We start from the raw sequence: 20,969 nt of genomic DNA, 5'->3' as shown, positions 1-20,969 counted from the left end.
CTAGTGCCAGGGTGCCCACACACTAAGTAACTTTGCACCCAACCTTCACCAGGTGAAGGTTAGACATATAGGTGACTTATAAGTTACTTAAGTGCAGTGGTAAATGGCTGTGAAATAACGTGGACGTTATTTCACGCAGGCTGCAATGGCAGGCCTGTGTAAGAATTGTCAGAGTTCCCTATGGGTGGCAAAAGAAATGCTGCAGCCCATAGGGATCTCCTGGAACCCCAATACCCTGGGTACCTCAGTACCATATACTAGGGAATTATATGGGTGTACCAGTATGCCAATGTGAATTGGTAAATTTAGTCACTAGCCTGTTAGTGACAAATTTGGAAAGCAGAGAGAGCATAACCACTGAGGTTCTGGTTAGCAGAGCCTCAGTGAGACAGTTAGGCATCACACAGGGAACACATACTGGGCACATACTTAAGAGCACTGGGGCCCTGCCTGGCAGGGTCCCAGTGACACATAGACTAAAACAACATATATACAGTGAAATATAGGGGCAACATGCCAGGCAAGATGGTACTTTCCCACAATCAGCATGATAATATTTTAGTTGTGTGGATACTTCAAAGCACCTACCCTGGGTTCCTTTTACCTCCCTCCGGGAACAACCGAAGTTGTCATCATGTGTGCACACTACACCAAGTGAGGCCATGCTTCACCTGCTGTGCAGATGTGACAAAGGCTGCTTGCAAAATATCTAAAAACAACAATAAACAATTACGTACCTAGTAAGTCAAGTCAATGAAGTCTTTATTCGATATTTCATCATAAAAGACATGCTACACGTCATAACACTTACAAAATTATCAGTACTAACGATTAAAACAATAAATACAATATTTCATAAAAGCTACTAAGAACGTATTAAATCTATCTAATGCTTCATTTGTTAAATATTTTAACATATTAAAAAAAGAAGTACATTACTTTAAAAACTCAGTTCTAAAGTTCAAGATAATTTACTTATCTAAAACATGTAGCTGTTTTAGTAGTTCAGAACGAATTATCCATGCCCACCCCAGGAATTTGGCCACCCCTATTGCTATAGTAGGTGAAAGATCAGTTTTAAGGATCCTACAAGCAGTCTCGGCCGATTGTGTGCCCAGACTTTTGCATAGGGGTACCAACCACTTCTTCCTTGGGGCAGCATATAATGGACAGACAAAAAACAAATGGCTCACATTTTCCCGCATTTCAGTACACAATGGGCAATTATCTGGGCCTCCAGTGTCCCAGGTTGAGGTTAAACACCTTAATGGTATTGAGCCCACTCTAACTTGGTGATATAATTTGCGGTCCATAGGTTTCGTAATAACATCCCAGTACTTTTCAATTGCAGAGACATCTTTCACGTGTACAAATGTTGTTGTAAGGGAACTACCTATAAGGGATGAGTGTCTTATGCCTACCACCCATTCCCAATATAGTTGTTTCAGCTCTTTTTTTGAAGGAAAAGTAGCTGAGTCTGGGTTGTGCCAAAGGGCACCTAAACCCATGGCACAAAGGGTGGTTCTAACACCCTTAAACCAACCAATCTTATCGGATCCTAGGGTGTCCCTTACCTCGAGGCATGCTTTCGCATATAATAACAGCTCTGGGGTAGACCACAACCTCCGCCAGAAGGCCAAGGGCCGAAATCTGGCTTGATCTTCCACCGGTTGGAGCCCAAGATCATAAAGGAGCGGGATGCGTGGGGATGACCTCGGAAGACCAACCGCCCCTCTTGTAAATCTATTTTGGGCCAGCATCAGTCGGTCCAGATTGCTATAACCCCAAAGCTCTGCCCCATACAAGACTGAGGGAAGAATTTTTGACCCATAGATTTCCATAAGTGGGGACATCGGGCGGGTAAATGATCTTTTATATTCCTTAAGAAGGGCACCGCCTAATTGAACATGTTTAAGTGCTTTGATATCAATCTGGGGTTTCCAACTAAAATTATCACTAAAATGCACACCCAGATATGTAAATTCGTTAGTTTGCTCAAGAATAGCACCACCCATTTTAACCCTTGCCACAGTTTGTGTTTGACCTCTTAGTACCATGAATTTTGTTTTAGAAACATTTACTTCTAGCTCATGCTCGTCACAAAATAACTCAAATCTGAGTAGGGCCTGCTGGAGCCCTTGCCTTGTCTTTGATAATAACAAGGTATCATCCGCGAACATGAGCAATGGTACTTTCATTCCCGCTATCTGGGGAGCATCCGTGGGATGTGTTGCAAAATATTTGGTAACCCCATTAATAAACAGGGAAAACAAAGTGGGAGCCAGGACACATCCTTGTCTAACACCTTTCAAAACATGAAACCTGTCCGTAACCTCGCCAGGCTTACCCCAGCGGACTTGGGCATAAGTGTATGCATGAAGATTCATTAAGAGTCGCACTAGAGCCCTGGGCATTCCCTGTTCCAGTATGCAATCCCATAACTTAGTCCTAGGGACCAAGTCGAATGCAGATCTTAAATCCACAAAAGCTGCATACAACTTGCCCTTACCCAAAAAAACTGTTTTCCAATATAAAAGGGCAAAACGAAAGGCTTGATCAAGGGTGCTTACATGAGGTCTAAAACCCGCCTGCAACGGAGTCAAAATATCTGAGTCTGTTATCCATTCCTGTATCCTCCCTAAAATGAGGCGCGCTATGATTTTTTGGATCGCATCAATAAGGCTGATAGGCCGGTAATTTGAGGGTACTGAGCGATCGCCTTTCTTGTATATAGGAAGGATTTCTGCCCCATACCATGAGTCAGGAATTTTAGCGCCTGCTGCAACTGCATTCACCAGGTGGAGTATATAAGGTACCCACAGGACCTGGTCTTCCAAAAAAATGTCAGCTGGAATACCATCTGGGCCAGGGGCCCTCCCTTTGGGGATGTTTTGCAGGCAATTGATAACTTCAGTAACTAAGAATATTAACGGCTCGACGGGCTCAAGACAGTAGGGTATAGTCACTTCTACTGTATGACACTTAAACTGATCCTCAAAAATTTTTACCCACTGATGATTAGAGACAGTTGCTGGACTATAGTGCGCGTCCTGCGAGATACCCCATTTTATGAGGTACCAAAACTGTTGCATATTGCGTTTACCACAGGCTTCTGACAGCATAAGCCAGCGTTCCTCATCCCACTTATGTTTTGCTTTGCGTTTTGCCTCATTATAGAGTTTTCTACAAGATCTAATCTGGCTATGATTTTTGTTTTTAATAGCCTCAAAGAGAACTCTTTTTATCTTGCTACACTCTTTATCAAACCAGGTAGTGGATGAGTATTTCTTGGTCCTAGGTTGTTTAGGGCTAAATTTGATGAACAACTTTTTAAGTTCCTGAAACAAGTCAGAATGGGTACGTATAAGTTTGCTGTTAATCTCGTCCTGTGAGCCACAATTGTTTAAAAGCTCCACAGAACTAGACACTAAGGTTCTTATCGCCCTGCGGGCCCCAGAGGCCACAGCTATTTTAGGCCAGCGTACCCTGCGCGTATCATTGCTCACAATGACCTCTTTTTCTGTTATATAAGGACCACTGCCCTCAGACCTCTGAAAGCTGGAATCCCTTAAGGTCAAAACCAGCGGGTCATGGTCGCTCTCTGGGCGTTCCGTAACTAGCATATCAACAACTGCAAACCACTGCCTCACATCGACCAAAATATAGTCGATACGACTACTGTGTCTGCCGTTGTTGAACGTATGCCTGCCCTTCCTATCTGACTTGACCCTTCCATTAACAGCTCTTAAACCCATGTCCAGGCATAGCCCCTTGACATAGGTGGCGGAGCTCGACCACTTAGCAATCGGAGGGGTCTCGAGTTGGGGAATACCCCAGGATAGATCCTCATCCTCGGTAAGCGGGCCATCCTCAATACCCAAAGGCTCAAAACAAGTATTAAAATCCCCCATCACAATCTTGTGGCCATCGGTCGTTGTTCCTGATAAAATGTCATCCAACAGGAGGAGGGTCGGAGAAACCCTTCCTCCCTGGAGACCCCTGACATAAATATTAACCAACAGGATGTTTGTACCTTGGTTGGACTTTATCTTTAAAGCAATTATGTCTGGACTATCAATTGTCACTTCTTCAACTCTTACACCCGCACTTTGGCGGACCCAAATTGTAAGACCTCCAACAGGACGCCCTTTCTGGCCTCTAATAGCTGGCTTGCTAAAATTCAGATACCCCACCCGAAATATCGGTATGATAGCCCATGTTTCCTGGAATGCAATTATATCGCCCTGATCTATGAAGTCCCTCCAATCAGGAATACACTGGCTGGACTCCAGACCGGCTATATTCCAGGATATATACCTTGATAACATATCAACAGGCTCAGCTAAAGCAGAGGGTGAGTCCGTACTAAAATTGGGTAATGCAGACAATGTACCAACAGGGGTAGTGTCAGGATTATTACTTTGATCTGTGACAATAGCCTTCCAACTTATATCTTCTATGTGGGGGGATTTCAATAAAGTTAAATTAACTATTTCTTCTCTCCCGATGAGTCAATCATTCTCATCTAGGCAGGATAACGGCCCATATCTCCCGACAGTAATCAAGGGTTCAATGCTTTCTGGTGCGAACCATCCACTGGGAGGGTTAATGACATTTTTGTTAATCTGGGAAAGCACCTTCACCTTGGGATACACCGTAGGATAAAAATCTAGTAGTTCCCACGTGACTATTGGTCCATCTGCAAGTTGCGGACACCAGCCTCTCAAAAATGGGACCACATTAATACTCCTGAAATTAACTATTACCAGATCACCTGGGATATCTTTAATCATGTGGCCAAGCCAACCCACCCTTCTCACATTTAAGATTTTACCATCAATGGTAGGGGGGAGGGGTCTATTCTTAGTAAGCCAGAAGGCTACTTTGTTTTTTAAGTCATTGTAACCTTCTTTTTTACCTGGACTAAGTTCTGGGACTCCTGACAATATACATACAAATGGAGCGGCCTCCGGTGGGAGATCAATCCTAACATTATAATTATTGTTGTGCTCTCTTGCTTCCTTATTGACTCGAGTTGGTTGAGACCTACCCTCTAAGGACCCTCGAATCACTTCGGGTTCCCTAAGTATAGTGGGCTCCGCCTCCAAACTTGTTTCGTTACATGGGGCTTTGTGTCTTAAACTGCTGCCCGCGAGTATTGCCTGCTCAACACAATTTCCAGATGGTAAATCTAGAGGTACCGTTAGTACATCTGCTGGTGTCGATGTTACTTGTACCCTCAGACTATGAACCTCTTGGGTAAGTACTTCAATTTTCAGCAATAATGTGCTAAAAATTTCAGCCATTTTTGTCACTAACTTATCCTCTACTGTTGCCAGTATATTTTCTATATACTGCCTGTTATGACAGCAACCCACTGGCTTATCAGATCCCCCGTCTAATCCTTTTGTTTTAATAGTATGGGATTTTGCTTCGAGGGGCTTTCGAGAATTGCTGACCTTCCCCACTCCTCTTTTGCCCAACGACTTTCTACGAGCCCTAACTGCTCTTGCTGGTTGGGGGGGGAGTCTCTGCCATAACCACGGGGCTAGATGGGCTCTCGCCAATTATACCCTTTGAGTCTAAGGGATTAGAGTGTATCTGTGCCTCAGTTAGTATCATATCCTTATCAGTGTTGGTGCCCAGATCCTCAAAAGTAGACACTATGGCCCTCATTCTGACCTTGGCGGTCTTTTCGCAAGACCGCTGAGTTACCGCCGCGGTGAAGACCGCCGACCGCGGCGGTGTGCCGCTGTGCGCATTCTGACCGCTGGGAGCGTTCCGCCGGAAAACCGCCAGCAGCCACACTGGCGGTCGGCGGGAAAGTGGAGACTGGTCAACCTCCACCGCCACGCCAGCAGAACACCGCCCACAGAATTACGACCCACATTTCTGTGTGGCGGTCTTCTGTTGGCGGTCTTCTGTTGGCGGTCACGTCCCTATGGCTCCCGTCGCCTCCCGGAGGACCAACGCACAAGGTAAGTTGATTGTCCGTGAGGGGAGGGGGTGGGGGGGTGTTGTGTGATGTGGGCGTGCATGGGGTGTGCGTGTGAGTGTGTAGAGGGGGTGTGTGAGTGCGTGTATGCGGGCGGGGGGTGCTGCTGTGTCTATGGGTAATGTGTGCTGTTCGGCAGGTGCGCATGTCGGCATGTATGTGTGCGGGTATGTGTCCCCGTTGTGTATGTGTGTGTAGGGGGTGTGTATATGTGCATGTTGGGGGTGTGTGCATGTCGGGGTACATGTATGTGCATGTCGGGGTGGGGGTGGGGAGGGGGTTCGTACCACCTCTGGGGGGTTGCAGGGGGGTGGAGGGTGTGGGGGGAGGACTCGGGTGGGTAGTGGGGGGTGGGGGAGACCCCTATCAGTGCCAGGGAAGGAATTCCCTGGCCCCGATAGTGCTTACCGCCATGGTTCGCACGGCGGTTCCCGCCCGCAAGAAACCGCGGCGGTAGGCAGGGTCATAATACCCTTGGCGGTCTTGGGACGACCGCCGGGCCGGAGTGCGCAAACTCCAGCCCCGCGGTCATGACCGCCGTGGCGGTCGGAGTGGAGAAGTAGCGGTCGGTCGCGGCGGGGACCGCCGCGGTCAGAATGCCATTTTTAATACCGCCGGTCTGTTCGCGGTCCGACCGCCGTCTCTCCGCCGACCGCCAGGGTCAGAATGAGGGCCTATATGTGGGGAGGAACTAGGGTGTGTCTGAACGGGTGAACCTCCTTTCCCTAGTAATCTTTTCCTCTTATTGAGTACCATTGCCTTTATATTTTGTCCCTTGCTTTCTCTTCATTGGCTTTATTTGTTTTAGCCCATCCATCTTGTCTCTATCCCCCCCGTGGAGCATAGCCTCTTTTATCTTCTCTGTGATTGGCTCCTTCTATTTTGTTCACACCACCTTTTTCTGGAACTTTTTTCTTTTGTATAAAGCACTCTGAGATTGCACTTATCTTTAATATGTCTCCCATGGGCAGTGCTTTAAATGTGAAAAAATAAGTGCCGGTACTCATTAGCATGAACTAGTAGTGTGGTGGGTGGGGCTAGGGGCGGAGCTTAGAGAAAGACATGAGGTTACTCTATGACTTATATACCAGTTGCAGCACATCCCAAAGGCCCATGAGAAATGTATTTAAATAAACAAAACAAGTTAACTCGTTACACAAAACGAAAGCTAAACACAATGATATTTTAACATTCTTTTGTTTTGTAATATTTGCAGATTCTTAATACCATACTATTATTTGCTGTTGTTTTGCACAATACTATATATTCTTGAACGTGCACACACAGAAAGAAACAAGCAGACACGCACACACAAAGCATTTCACACAGTCCTCCTTAAAGTCTTCTGATTCTCTCCCTCTTTCATTCGCTTTTCTCTCACACAAAAACACGCACACACAAGCAGGCAAACACACATACATAAGCAGACCCTCGTTCAAAAGACTCAGGTGGGATTAATGCCATTGTAAACTTCTTTCCTCCCATGGCTTTCTTAGTTGTCACTTTCAGCTGGGCTTTCCTCTATTCCTGTGTTTGCACAAATGCATACGATAGTGTAAATGTGATTGACAGCACAGGGCCTGAATGGACACAGCGTGATGGTGAATACCCGGACATTAGGCACTTAGGGGGTTATTCTAACTTTGGAGGAGGTGTTAATCCGTCCCAAAAGTGACGGATTTACCACCAGCCGTATTACGAGTCCATTATATCCTATGGAACTCGTAATACGGCTGGTGGTATATCCGTCACTTTACCGTCACTTTTGGGACGGATTAACACTCCTCCAAAGTTAGAATAACCCCCTTAATGCCTGCTGAATAGCTCAGCGGGGGTCAGTTTAGGGCTACAGAAGCACCTTAGCTGTCAGAGGCAGGTTCAACTCTGACAGCCTAGTGCTCACCAGCACTAGCAGCTAATGAGCCTACCGTTCATGAGTACCGGTACTCTCCTTGGCAGCAGAGAAGTAACGGTACTCAGAGTGTAAAAAATAAGAAGTGCCGGTACTCAGTACCTGTGAGTACCGGCCCATTTAAAGCACTGCCCATGGGTGTTTCTCTGCCTATCCACAGCGCTGAACCTGTTATCTCTCACGTGTTTTGCTTTTCACCCTTTCGCCCTCCATTGTCGTTAGCCTTTTCTCTCCCGGCTCCCGGTTTCAAGTTTTTTAACGCGTTTGTTTGAAGGGTTTGCTCTTTCGGTGTAAGGTGTGTTTTTCCAGTTGTTTTTTTTTTTTTTTTTTTTTACAGCGCTCACCTGTTGTCTACCTCCTGTTTCAGCCTGGGTGAGGGGGAGTGTGCGTGGGGGTGGATGAACTTGAACAGGTTGCCACTCACAGGGCACGGGATTGCAGGAATGTTACTTCTGCTCCAATCTCCCAATTTTAATTTCTTGGTGAAATTGTACCAGTGTAGACTTGAGTCATGCAGATTTTACCTAATAATTTCTATGTTCTTGTCTTCACTCCTTCTTTCCATCTAACATCTTCTCTTGTTTCCCCACCTTCTCAAGGATGTATACATGTTTCGCCCTCCACTTCAGTGATGAATTCATTATACAGAGTGAATGTGGTTCAGTGATAGAGCCCATGTATGAGGCCCCTAGTTCACTCTGCTGCATTTACGATAGACTTTCTTTCCAATAACGGTTTTACATTTCATTAAATCGTAAATCATGTATAGAAATGCAGTATTTTATTTGGTTTGCAAGCACCACATGATAGGGACAGTTGTCATTTTCATGCATTCTTAGGTAACATTATACATTGTCAAGACGTAATCAGCCAAGCAATTAGTAAGAAAAATGAAATATATTTGTGGTGAGAAAGGGTGATATTGTTTTAAAAAAACTACTACCATGCACCTTCATTACAGGGTGTCTTTTTGTGATTTGTAGGAAGGGGTTGTTTTCTAAGAAATATGATTTTGTAATGTATGTGTTTTGTTTTACATTGTGTTTTATATTCCTACCTTGTGGCCACTTCATAGTAGTTTAGGACTGCTACATTCTTGGGACAGCAATTGTAGATGGAATCAAAATGTTTTCACATCGCGCCTACCCACGCGACCTAAAAACCTTGGTCGAGTCCAAGCTGTTTGTTTGCAAAACCTACTGTCAATAACATTAGGTTTGCAGCATTGTTTGGCCATTTGTTTGCCTCTTATTCTATGGCTTACTTTGACAATTTGGTGTTTGTTCTTCCCATCGAGCATAGCCTCTTTGCTTGTGTCTTTCTAGCGCTCAGTTTTCTAGAACAACTGTTTTCTTTTGCTTAGACACTCAATTAAGTTCATATTTTCCAACAGTGAGCCTTTTGTTCTTCTCTTAAAGCCACCATCGACTCTCAATGTTGCTCTCTATCATCCATGTGCTTCTCTCTCTTCCACCTGTGCTCCATGTTGCTCTGTTGCTCGTGTACTTCCTCCCTTTACTTTGTTGCTCTTTCACCCATGTGCTTCCCCGCCACCCTTGTGTTCTCTCTCGTGTGCCTCTCCCTACCCCTCCACAGCCAATAGGTTTCACAGGCAAGACCTATTGGCTTTGCCAATGCTTGTTGTATTTTATTAACCTCAAACGGGGCATTGCTTCTAAGAGTGTTTAGCTCATATAATTACTTCAAGCTGCTTATTATTCGTGTCTGGTGTAAGGCCCTTGGTGGATTTTGTGGTCACTTGTACTAGAAGCTGTTTTAACTGAATTGCGCCTAAGGTTTTGAGGCACATTTCAGAATCTTTATGTATGAAGGTTTATGTTTCGTTTAGCTGCCTGTTTGAGCAATGGTTGATATTTTAGAGACCACATTTCCAAGGGCTTTCTTATAAAGTGCCTCATTGTTTCACTAGCTGCCGCAGCATGGATTTCACTGTGATACCAGGAGCTGTCATTTTGTTTTTATAACTGCTAACAAGTCCTTGGGCCCATGAAGAGAGCATGGTGCTGTCATTATAGCATGCCAACAAACATCGCTGGCCCATTTGCTGCGGATCTGGTGGCCTGAATAGACAGTAAAATATATTAATTGTCCAAATGTTTTCTGCTTCTGTATTTCATTAAACTTTTTAAAGTTTTCAATGATGTGTTCCTCAAACATGAAATCACTTCAGCACACACGTTTTATTTCTTTGGCAAATATACTGATACATTGTAGTGACTGACAGTTCTATTTATTTTTCTGTTGGAAAGTCTTTCTGCGGATGTTTAAGTTCTCTGGACCAAGTGGAACCCTATATGAAATAATACATGTTATAGGCCACTGGTGATGGAGCCTGCAGTAAATAGCACTCAAGTGTCACATTTTCCTCTTGTCTCTGTGTCATCTGCATTTTATTTGTTTAATGTTTTCCTGGCACACTAAATCAAATGTGAATACCTAAAACATACATCCATTTGCTAGTCTTCATGTTTCATAACATGCTTGAAGATGAACAATCTAATGATTGATACGTCAGCTGAAATAATTGTCTCAGATTGTATCATTGTTTCATCTTTGCACTCATGTTTTGGGGGTCAGTCCCACAATGAAGGAAAGCCCAGTTGCAGTGTTACGAGAGCATTAATCCACACTCTTTTCCCTTGTGCTGCTTTGTTCCAGGGACAGCTTTGGGTGTCCGATATCCATCAACCAGAGTCCCTTTGTGCTGGGGCTCAGCACAGAGAGCTCAGAGCTCATCCTGCACGAGTGTGTGCAGCTGACGCAAGACCTGAAGGCCAAGGAGAGGCACCTCTTCCTGTTCAGTGACATGCTGATCGTTGCAAAACTCAAGTAAGCTTGAATACAAAAGACCACTGTGATTTGTAGCTTAACATTTGTTTCTTTTTACCTGTGTCTTATGTCTTGAATGAGCTAGCACATCAGAAACTGAAAAGACAGAAAGCCAATAAATTGTTCCTGCGGTGTATAAATCTCTTAAATGAGGTAAGAGAGTCACCAAACAAACAGTGTAGGTGAATAATTTTCAATGAAAATGCCTGTAACCTATGCAGGAACCACAGAAATTTAGGGAAACCTAATATCTGGTGCAAATCTCCACTTTTCCCCTCTCCTCCACTTTTCAACTAGAGACCACCCTGACCTCCCCAAATTCCCACTCTAGTTTTATCAGACCAAAGGCACAGGTCTGGCTATCATTAGTGCAGCACATGTAGTGGCACCAGGTCCCAGAGATCTGAGGGGCCCATAATAACGCCTGTATTTCAGTACTCAACCAAGGGCTGGCGGGGGGATGAGGAGAACAGTTTACTTATTTGCATAGAGCCCTTACATCTGTGCTACAATATTGTCCATATGATTCAGTTCCTATGTGGGAGACAGATTAAGGTTTGGGAGCATGGGAGGGTCTACTTCGAAGAATCTTTGGCAGTACACCTGAAGTGCAGTGCTTCTGTCTGGCTGAAAAACATTTTGAGTTTGCAGTGTTCCCAGCTTGGTGAGTGTTGCAGGTAAATAAAAAACTTAAACACTAGAAAAAAACACTCTCCTTTGACAATAAAAAGACAGTTCTATACTATTGCAACAGGGAGACCGACCCTCCTCACCCAGGCAGGCAGCCGATCTCAAAATGTTGTAGCACAGACAGCCTCTTATAGACAAATTCACACAATACTTTATTACAAAACAGTAAATAATGATTAACTGGCCAGTCATAGATTAAAACAGAAAAACATTTGAACACCTGTGGCCCCATAACCCCTTAACTATAAACTAAACTTGTGGCTCTAACAATGCTAGACAAACTACCCATTCATCACTCTAGAATGAATACATTTCTACAGCAAATACAAGTTTAATACCATGTGTGCCTTATCATTGTAACCCCAAGACTTAAGACTCCTGTGTAATCCAAGATTATTAGATTTCCTGCATTCATTGTCTAATCAGGTTTGCAATTTGTTTGGAAACCTGAAATATGTGCCAGCGAACCTATGTGCTTTTGGGTCATATATTCCTACATGTTTGTTAAACACAAGTCAGCTTTTAACTGCAATTTCGTCCTCAAGTGAACTCTTCACCTTATTTTGGACAACATTGGATTTGGGCTTGCAGTGTTCTTTTATTTCATTTACTGTAGCTCTTTCTGCCAAGTATGTTGTTGCTCCATATTTTTACAGACACATACATTTCCTGTAACATTCCCACCTCTAGTTGACATGTCAATTACTGAATCTAAGCCTTGGGCTTCATTTGGCACTAAGTGATACACATTACCCTGAGAATCTACCACACATATTGGTGTCCTAACTGAAAACATGCCTTCCACCTTAGCACCTACTGTTCTACAACATGCTAGAATCAACTGAAGGACACCATATATTAATAATAAGGCTACTATAGAAGAAATCAAAGCTCCCAACAGTCCCTAAATCCAGGATTGCAGTAATGTCAAACACCCACTAAACCAATTATCTGGGGCAAATCCTTCATCTACCATTTTCTTATGTAGATTGTGCAGTGTGTGTATAGCTGCTGATAAAGTTCCATTATCTGCATTCTTTGCAGGTATGAAGATACAACACCTCTCCCAATCAGTTTACGGATGCCCCCTTGCATGGCAGTCATAAGATCAAGTACATAGCAGTGCTGCATCACCATTATTCTCATAGCATACAGCTCGCCCTTAACCCATCCTTGATAGTGTTGATAGTTTTAAGAAGTTCCCATTGAGTTATCTGCAACCATCAAACTGTTGCTTTTAGCCTGAACAAATAGCAGAATACTTCAGAAGAATAGCTGTGCATCACTGAACAAACCGTACTCCTGAGGAATGTCACTCCAAGTACTCGTATGATGCAACAAGGTCGTTGGAAGGCTCATTGGGTGTTCATGTAAAATTGTCTAATAGATTCCAGGAATTATCAAAACCAGAGCATGCAAAGACTCAATGGAATAGAGTCCACTCCTGTTTGGTGGCAACTGGGCATACAGTAGTTCTCCACACTGCCATTATTAGTCCATGAGGTTGGAGGTGCCCAACTGCATGTCGGCATTATCTGTTGTAGTCTTACAACCAATACTTCGGCCCACATCAATAGTGCCATTTCCTCTGAAATATAAAGAAACAGAAGTTAGTCTCATGACAGTCTGAGGATTCGATGTGCTATCTATCCAAGTGTTATGTGAAATGTTTTGATCCCAGATATGGATATACTTCCCTATTACATCCTGACTAACATCAATAATTTCCATTAAGAACTGACCCTACAAGTAAATTCAATATCAGGGTGCCATTGATCATGGGCAAAAACTGATCTGGGGATTTTAAATTCTGGTCTACGGACCCAATCTGGGAGGGGGGGGATTTACTAAGTAACTGTTACACTCAGTGAGCAGGCGTGCTTCTCCTAGAAAACCTAGGACCATTTGAATCCAATCTGCAGTAATAGGAAGACCTGACTTCTTCATGCGTGATATCTCTTCTTCAATGTCTAGTCTGTAAGAATGTACAGTACTTCAGCTAAGGAATTTTATTTTGTGGCGTTGGTTTAAATATTTGCTACTTTAACATGTATTAACTGCATTTGGGCCTTAATCCTGCTTAAGTAAAGATGTAATGTACATAAGGCTGTACTTGGGGGGGATTGTCTTGTTAAATATACCCTCTCTGATCCAGTGCCATGAGGAATTAGGGAGCACGCAAAACAAGACTCAGTAGTATTCTCCAACCTTATGGCTAACATATGCCGATTATACATGTTTTTTAACAAATGAGTAGGGACTTTACGGGTCACATTATTATAATAAGAAAGTTCCCTTCAAACATATAAAATATAAGTACATAACTCATTTTTGTAGAAAAATAAAGGATAGAAACAAGAGAAAAAAAAGAAACAAAAAACAAAAGTACATAGTGTTGTTCTTTCACATAGGAATTGTCCAAGACCAGAGGTGGAGGGGGGGTATTTTTATGTTGGCAATTTTCCTCCCTCCCTCTTTTTCCATTTAAATTGTTCATAAGTCTTAATGAGATGCTAGACTTAGACGAATGTGGGTGCGGTGAATCCACAGGTTTCTGCCATCCACCTTCGGGACAGTAGGGGTCACTATGGTCACCATGTACGAGTGTGGCTCCTTCCATATCTGGGGGAAATTCCTCACAAAAACTTTGTTTCCTATGTGCACAAGTTGGAGGTCGACCTCAGCGTTGGTGCGCTTCTCCTTTTCCTGTTTATAAATTAACTTTGCAACCTTCATTAATTCAGAAAAATACACATGCATTTCATTGTTTAGGATATCTGAGGGTTTTCCTCCTTCTTGCTACTTCTGGTTGCAGGGATTTGCGTATTAATAAATTTCCCTATCACTATGTGATGGGGCGTTAAGTGATAATCTGAACTAGGTGTAGTCCTAAGGGAAAAGAGTGCCAAAGGCAGGCAATACAACCATTTATTATGCAATGTATTGCTTAGCTTATTGCTCGTCCAAAGACCATTTAGGCGATCCACAACACCATTACTTTGAGGGTGGTACAGAGAGGAAAACTTATGCTTTATCCTTAAGTGTACATAAATATTGCATTGACAAAATGAGTGCCATTTTTCGGACCTTATTCCTCTTTGTGGAATTACTTAACAAATTAGAAAGGTAGCTGCTGATTTAGCATCACAATGAACGCATGGTCCCACTTCAATCCATCAGGAAAAAGGGCAGACCACAACTATAAGATACCTATAGATGCTGCACCTATCAATCATGTACAAAGTCCATGTGAAGATCCTTAAAGGGACCTTGTGGTCTCAGAATGGTGGAATTTCTTTCTTTCAGTGTGGGATTAGGCAAAAATTACTGGCAGACAATGCAGTGATGAAGGTGCATAGTAAATATGTTATGCAGATTAGGACCAACCCAATTTTGTTGTATTTGCATAGACAAGTGATCTCTTTAAGTATGGTAAATGCAACTGATCCAGAGCTATCATACGTAAAGGCTGTGATCTCACTGGTTTACATGTAGATAGTTGTCTATATATTAGGTCACTCCCTTAGTGAGTACATCCTCTAGCCTCCCATAACTGTTTTTCATGTTGAGGAGCAGTTGTTTCAGTAAAATGTGGCATATCATGTTCTGTAATAGAACTAGATTCAGACCCAGGCGGTGAGGCAGCCTGAGCTGCTAAGACAGGGACATGTTGTGATGCTGCTGGCTTAAGAGGGGCGTGTGTCTAGCTGCATCTTCAGCTGCCCAATCTTCTAGTGCTTTACCCCGAGACACAAAATCCTGTCCACTAGTAGGTGCTGCATACAATTGCCACCGACTGTGGTAGTGCAAGTGCCTCTCTTAGAGCTTCTAGGAGTTTTCTATGAATAACAGGACTTCCACCTGACTTAAATAATCCTCTCCTGCTCCATCTCATGGTGCTGGAATGTACAGTAGTTGTCACATAAGCTGAATCTGAATAAATTGCAATAATTTATCCTTCTCCCTGCTTAAAGCTGTCATTAATACTATTAATTCTTCTGCTTGTGAGGAATAATGTGCTGGGAATGTCTATTGATCCACTATATGTCATGTATAAGAGTAATGCTGTTGTGCTCTGTCTACTGTTGCACCTGTGTATTTAATTCTTGTATCTTGGTCAATGGTAGAAGAACCATCAACAAAGTAGACAATGCTATCTGGTAGGATCCTCTGTTGCTCTACCAGACTCATTAGGAATGTAAGTTGCACAATCGTGTACATCATCCTCAGAATCTAATACTGGATAGGTGAAGAATGTCACAGGGTTTACCGTGTGACACTTCACAACCTTCAAAGATGGTAGTGACAGTATCACCTCATATCCTGACTGTTGGACCTGGCCCTTTTTGCGGGTTCATCCCCTGACTTTTTGCCTCCTTCCTCCTAACTTTTCGGACCGATTGCTGTTGGCTCTAGGACTCTGAACACTTTGGCCCTCATTACAACCCTGACAGTCATAGACCGCCAGGGTTGTTTTGGCGATTGTACCGCCAACAGGCTGGCGGTACAAAACTCCATATTATGACTGCGGCGGTAGCGCCGCGGTCGCACTGCCATGGAAAGGCGGGTGGGAAGGGGAGTCGCGGGGCCCCTGCACTGCCCATGCACTTGGCATGGGCAGTGCAGGGGCCCCCAGGCACAGCCCCACCCTGCTTTTCACTGTCTGCACGAAGGGTGCAGCTGCGGTCCAAGCTCCGCCACCCGCCAAGGTTGTTATGAGGGCCTTTATCACTGCTGATCAATGTTAAAGTGCAGGTTCTCTCCCTTCTGAAGTTGGTTTGATTGGCTTATACCTAGTTGGCACCTTTAATTTACCTGTAAGTCCCTTGTACAATTGTATCACTATACCCAGGGCCTGTAAATTAAATGCTACTAGTGGGCCTGCAGTGCTGCTTGCTCCACCCACAGAAGTAGCCTTTCAAACTTATCTCAGGCCTGCTAGCGCAGGGCCTGCGTGCAGAGTTTTCTGCCATAGGGACCAGGCTTCTAAATTTACTTACCAGGCCCAGAACTCCCCTTTTACTACATGTAAGGCATCCCTAAGGTAGGCCCTAGCTAGCCCTTTGGACAGGGTGCTATGTATTTAGAAGTCAAGAAATGTGCCTAGTAGCGTGGCCTGTCCTGGTAGTGACAAACAGTCTATTTGGTGCCTCACTGCTGTGAGTGCTGCCTTCTCGTAGGATTGCATTGGAAATGCCCTGCCTTATGTCTAAGGGGTATTGTCTGATTTATGAGGGGTGGCGTAGGCATGTTTGGTATGGTTGTTATGGTAGTAAGAAATGCTGCTTACTGGTGTAGGCGGATATTTTATTTTCATTACAGAAATGCCACTTCTAGAACGTGAGCATTTCTCTGTGCTTATGACTCTGGTGTTTTGCAGCTTGACTCCAATATATGTCTGGGCAGACTGACAGTTGGGCTTTGTGCACACTTTTTAGACAGCCTGTACACAGGGAGGGTAGAGATGTCACGGAGGTGCATCTGTGATTTGAATGGTCTTCCTGGGCTGAGAGAAGGGGAGGCGGGGCACACTTGTATCTGTAAAGGCTGTGCCCTGGCCTCACACAAAAGGCTGACCCCTGTCATCACCTGCTGCAGCATGAGAGGAGCACTCCCTTTTTATTGCTCCTGGTGCCTGGAGAGCGTGTTTTTTCCTGGGTCGGCAGCAGCACCTGGAGAGTGCTTTATGTTGCTGATGAGCACCTTGGAAGTGCTCTTTAAATGTTTCCTCCTGAGAATCACTGCTGCGACCCGGGCGTTTTGCAGTTATCGAGCACGTTGAAAGCGCGCTCCTTCTTGTGCCCCCGTGGCATGAAGGGAAGAAACCTGGAGCGAGCACGCTCCTAACGGTGCCCCCGGTGCACCCACTGGCCCCAACTCCAGCCTGATCACTGCCGCGGCCCTGGAGGGCTGACAGAGGCTCGTATACCACGTCAGGTGCAGGAGCCCTTGGGTGGGTGTGGAGGAGGCCTCATTGGAGGCCCTCCACTCCACCAGGGCTACAGGAAGTTGCTTGACTGGACAGGCGGGGGGGAGCCTTCTTCAGAGGCTCCTTGCCCCATCGGGCCCTTACTTGTTTTAGAGGTTGCGGATGAGGAAGGAGCCTTATCGGAGGTCCCTCGCGCCGCTTAGCCCTCTGCTTCCCCCGGGAGGGCCGGTCGTGGCCCGGTGGGGGGCGGGCGGTGGAGACTGGGGTCGCCCTAGTTTGGGCACAGGCCCCAGGAGGGCCCTGATATAAGAGAAAGAGTGGGTGTGTGCTGCCTCCCTCCCCCCAATCACCAGAGCTGCCCCCATTTGGCACGGGTCGCCTTTTTCGACTTCGTGGCACTCCAGGTGCCTTTTATCACTCGAAACAGGTACTTTTGGTGACACTAAAACGGGGATGTTTGCTTCCCATGCCTTGCCTGTATTTTCCTAATGTTCCTTTTATTGGCATGCTGGGACTGTTATGTTAACCCAATTTCTAACACTGACACTCTGTGTAGTCAGTGTAATCTTTGCTTTCTGAATGATAGTAAATGCTGCATGTTAGGCATGAAGTGTCAAAGGTGCCCCATAATAGTGGGGGTGCTCTTCCATACTACAAAAGCTTCAGTAGCGCGGGCCTGCTCTCAAGGATAATGTCCTATCTTTACTGGGCCTAACAGTCCACTGTAATAATCAATGGGCGTATGTCACAAAGGATATTTCTGTGTAAGGATGGCTATCATCACCTGACCATTGCAATGGCAAAATAAATAAAATTCCTTGGTGGAACGAGGAGTTCCCAGGGCCCGAGCATTTGTTAGTTCTCTCCTTAATTTCTGAAAAGTCTACCTCGCTCCTGAGTTCCATATTATCTTGTCATTTCTGCCTTTGGCCTGTTTGATAGAAGCTAACAAAGGCGCAATCAAAGTACTGTAGTCAAAAACCCATTGTCTCATGTAATTAGAGACCAAGAAAATTCTGCATTCCTTTAACAGTTTCTGGTTCTGACATCTGACGAGTCGATGCTGCTGTTTCAGGCGTTACTCATCAACCAGAAGCTGACAACAATTGTCCTAAGTAGTGAACTTCCTCCTGACAATACTTTACTTTGTCTTACTCTACTTTGTATCCTCTTTGTGCAAGAGTAATTACAATAGATAAAGGCCCTCATTTTAACATTGGCGGTACATACCGCCTACTGCCGCGGTGACGGCCGCCAACTTACCGCCACGGTGGCTACCATCCGTCCGCCATATAATGAGCACTGCCTGACTTCCGCCACAATAAGGGTGGAAATCCGACAGTGCTCATGGTGGTGGAAGGTGGTACCACCAGCACCGCCACACCAGTTGAATGCTGCTAGCCGTATTCTGTCCAGTAATATGGCCTGTCGGTGTTCTGCTGGCGGGGTGCTGCTGGATGTAGCAGTGCCCCTTCCTGTTCCCTGCTGGAAGACCTCCTCAACCAAGGTAAGTTGGGCTTCTGACAGGGAAGGAGGATGGGGTTTGTGTTGTGTATGTGTCTGAGAGTGTGCATGAATGTCTAAGTGTGTGTGTAAATGCGTCTGTGTGTGTTGTGTTGTTTGCGTGGGTGTATGGGTGTGAGTGAATGTGTGTAAGAATGGTGAAGTGAGTGCATGTCAGTGTGATTGTGTGTTAGAATGTGTGTGAGTATGTCTGGAAGTATCCGTGAGTGAATGCGTGTATGTCAGTGTGTGATTAAATGCGTGTATGTCTAAGTGAATGGGTGTATGCCTGGTGCGTGTGGGTCTCTGGGTGCGCGTATGCGGGAGGGGTGTGGTGTGAGGGGTGGTGTGACTGTAGTGGGGGTGGGGGGAGGAGAGGTGATGTGGCTCTGGGAGGTGGGGTCAGTTGTGTGGTGTGGGAGTGTATGGGGTGTGAGTGAGTGGCTCAGAAGGGGGTGGGTGGGTGATTCTGGATGGAGGGGGTGGGGGCATCAGTGTGATTGTTGGAGGTGGGGAAGCTGCCTACTGGTGACAGGGAAGGAATTCCCTGTCACCGGTAGGGCCTACCACCATGGTTTTTATGGTGTTGCTAACGTCACGAAAACCATGGTAGTAGGCCGGCACTATGTCAGCCGCCGGACTGGAGATAGATATCTCCAGCCTGGTGGCGCATACCGCCATGGCGGTATGAGTGGAGAAGTGGCAGGTTGGATGCAGCCAACCCACCAATCTCATAATGTGGCGGTATACACCGCCAACCTGTTGGTGGTGTTACCGCCACATTAACCCTGGCGATCAAGAGATCAAAATGAGGACCAAAGTGTCTTTTCTACACTGCTGCTGGGTAGGACTATAAGTCAGTATGTCGTCAACATAGGGCAACAAGGTACTGTCACAGTGAAAATTTGGCAGATTTTTTCTCATCACGCTGTTAAAAATACTGTGGACTCACAATACCCTTGGGGCAAATGAGAATACAAATACTGAGTCCCGTGATAAGAGAACACTGTCAAATAATGACTGTCTGGATGCAGAGGGATACTAAAGAAAGCATTCTTCACATCAATAACAGAAAAATACTTAGCACCCTGAAGAATATTTGTCAAAATGAAAGATGGATCAGGAACAATTGGAAACTCCAATATCACAACATCGTCCAGGGGGTGCAGGTCTTGAACCTTAGACTTCCTAACTGGGTAAATCGGGGTGTTGCAAGGACCTAACTGGGTAAATCGGGGTGTTGCAAGCAGACACTCCAGGGTAAATCACCCCTTGCTGTAATAAAGCCTGTATAGTAGGGGCAATGTCCTCATCTGCTTCTTTAGAAAGAGGATACTGTCTCACTCTGGTTAAAATAGCACCTTCTTTTATGTAACTCAGAATGGTGTAGCAGTACGAGTAAGGCCTACATCCTGAGGACCCTTAGTCCATAAAATGTCTGGTACTTGGGACATATCGACTTCCCTAACAGAAGTAAAAGCCCTTCCTGATGTAGGTGTCCTCACTTCCAACACTCTCCTCAATGGTATGTCACTTTAAAAAACTACAACTGTTTTCTTAGAATTGCTATCACAAAACAATTGGTCATCTAATTTGCCTTTAGCCATTTTTCCTGGTTCTATAAAAATAATACATGCCCATAAGACATGATTATTGTTGTTGGCTATCAGAGCGCCATAGTATCTCTAAGGCCTCTGTTTGCAATATCAAATCAATTTCTGTCATCCAAGCGTCTTGCCCTTAGCGCCGAAAAAGAAATTGTTTAGGTAACTATACCTCCTTTCCCAATAACTCTAGTGTCTCCGCTGTGATTGTGTACACCGCTGTTGTAAAAGCCTCCATATCAAGAGGGTCGTACTCTGATTTTGCTGCCAGTGGAGGAATCTACTGTTACTGCCATCACCCTGGAAGGTGAAACTCCAGTGGTTGAACAAATCATGGTACCATGAGGTTCAAAATGAATAGTCATATTTACTTTGGCCATAAGATCCCTTCCTAATTAGTTAGCCGGGGCAGCTCAAGAAAAAAGTAAACAGGCATCAATGTACCTCCCTCCCACTTCCATCTCCACTGGTTTAGTGAAAGGAACC

General features: G+C 44.9%; 1 protein-coding gene across 1 annotated transcript in view; it reads left to right on the top strand.

Annotated features, from left to right (window-relative positions):
- The window catches only part of TAGAP (T cell activation RhoGTPase activating protein), a 442,394-nt gene that overhangs the window by 237,205 nt on the left and 184,220 nt on the right, over positions 1–20,969 (top strand). Inside the window, exon 3 of the mRNA XM_069234593.1 lies at positions 10,587–10,757. Within this exon, the coding sequence (XP_069090694.1) occupies positions 10,587–10,757 (171 nt within the window). The remainder of the gene's footprint in view (positions 1–10,586; positions 10,758–20,969) is intronic.

This window comes from Pleurodeles waltl, chromosome 5, assembly GCF_031143425.1.
Source record: "Pleurodeles waltl isolate 20211129_DDA chromosome 5, aPleWal1.hap1.20221129, whole genome shotgun sequence".
In the NCBI taxonomy this organism is placed as follows: Eukaryota; Metazoa; Chordata; class Amphibia; order Caudata; family Salamandridae; genus Pleurodeles; species Pleurodeles waltl.
The sequence above is the reverse complement of the archived record's forward strand: the minus strand, read 5'-3'. Positions and strand labels throughout refer to the sequence as shown.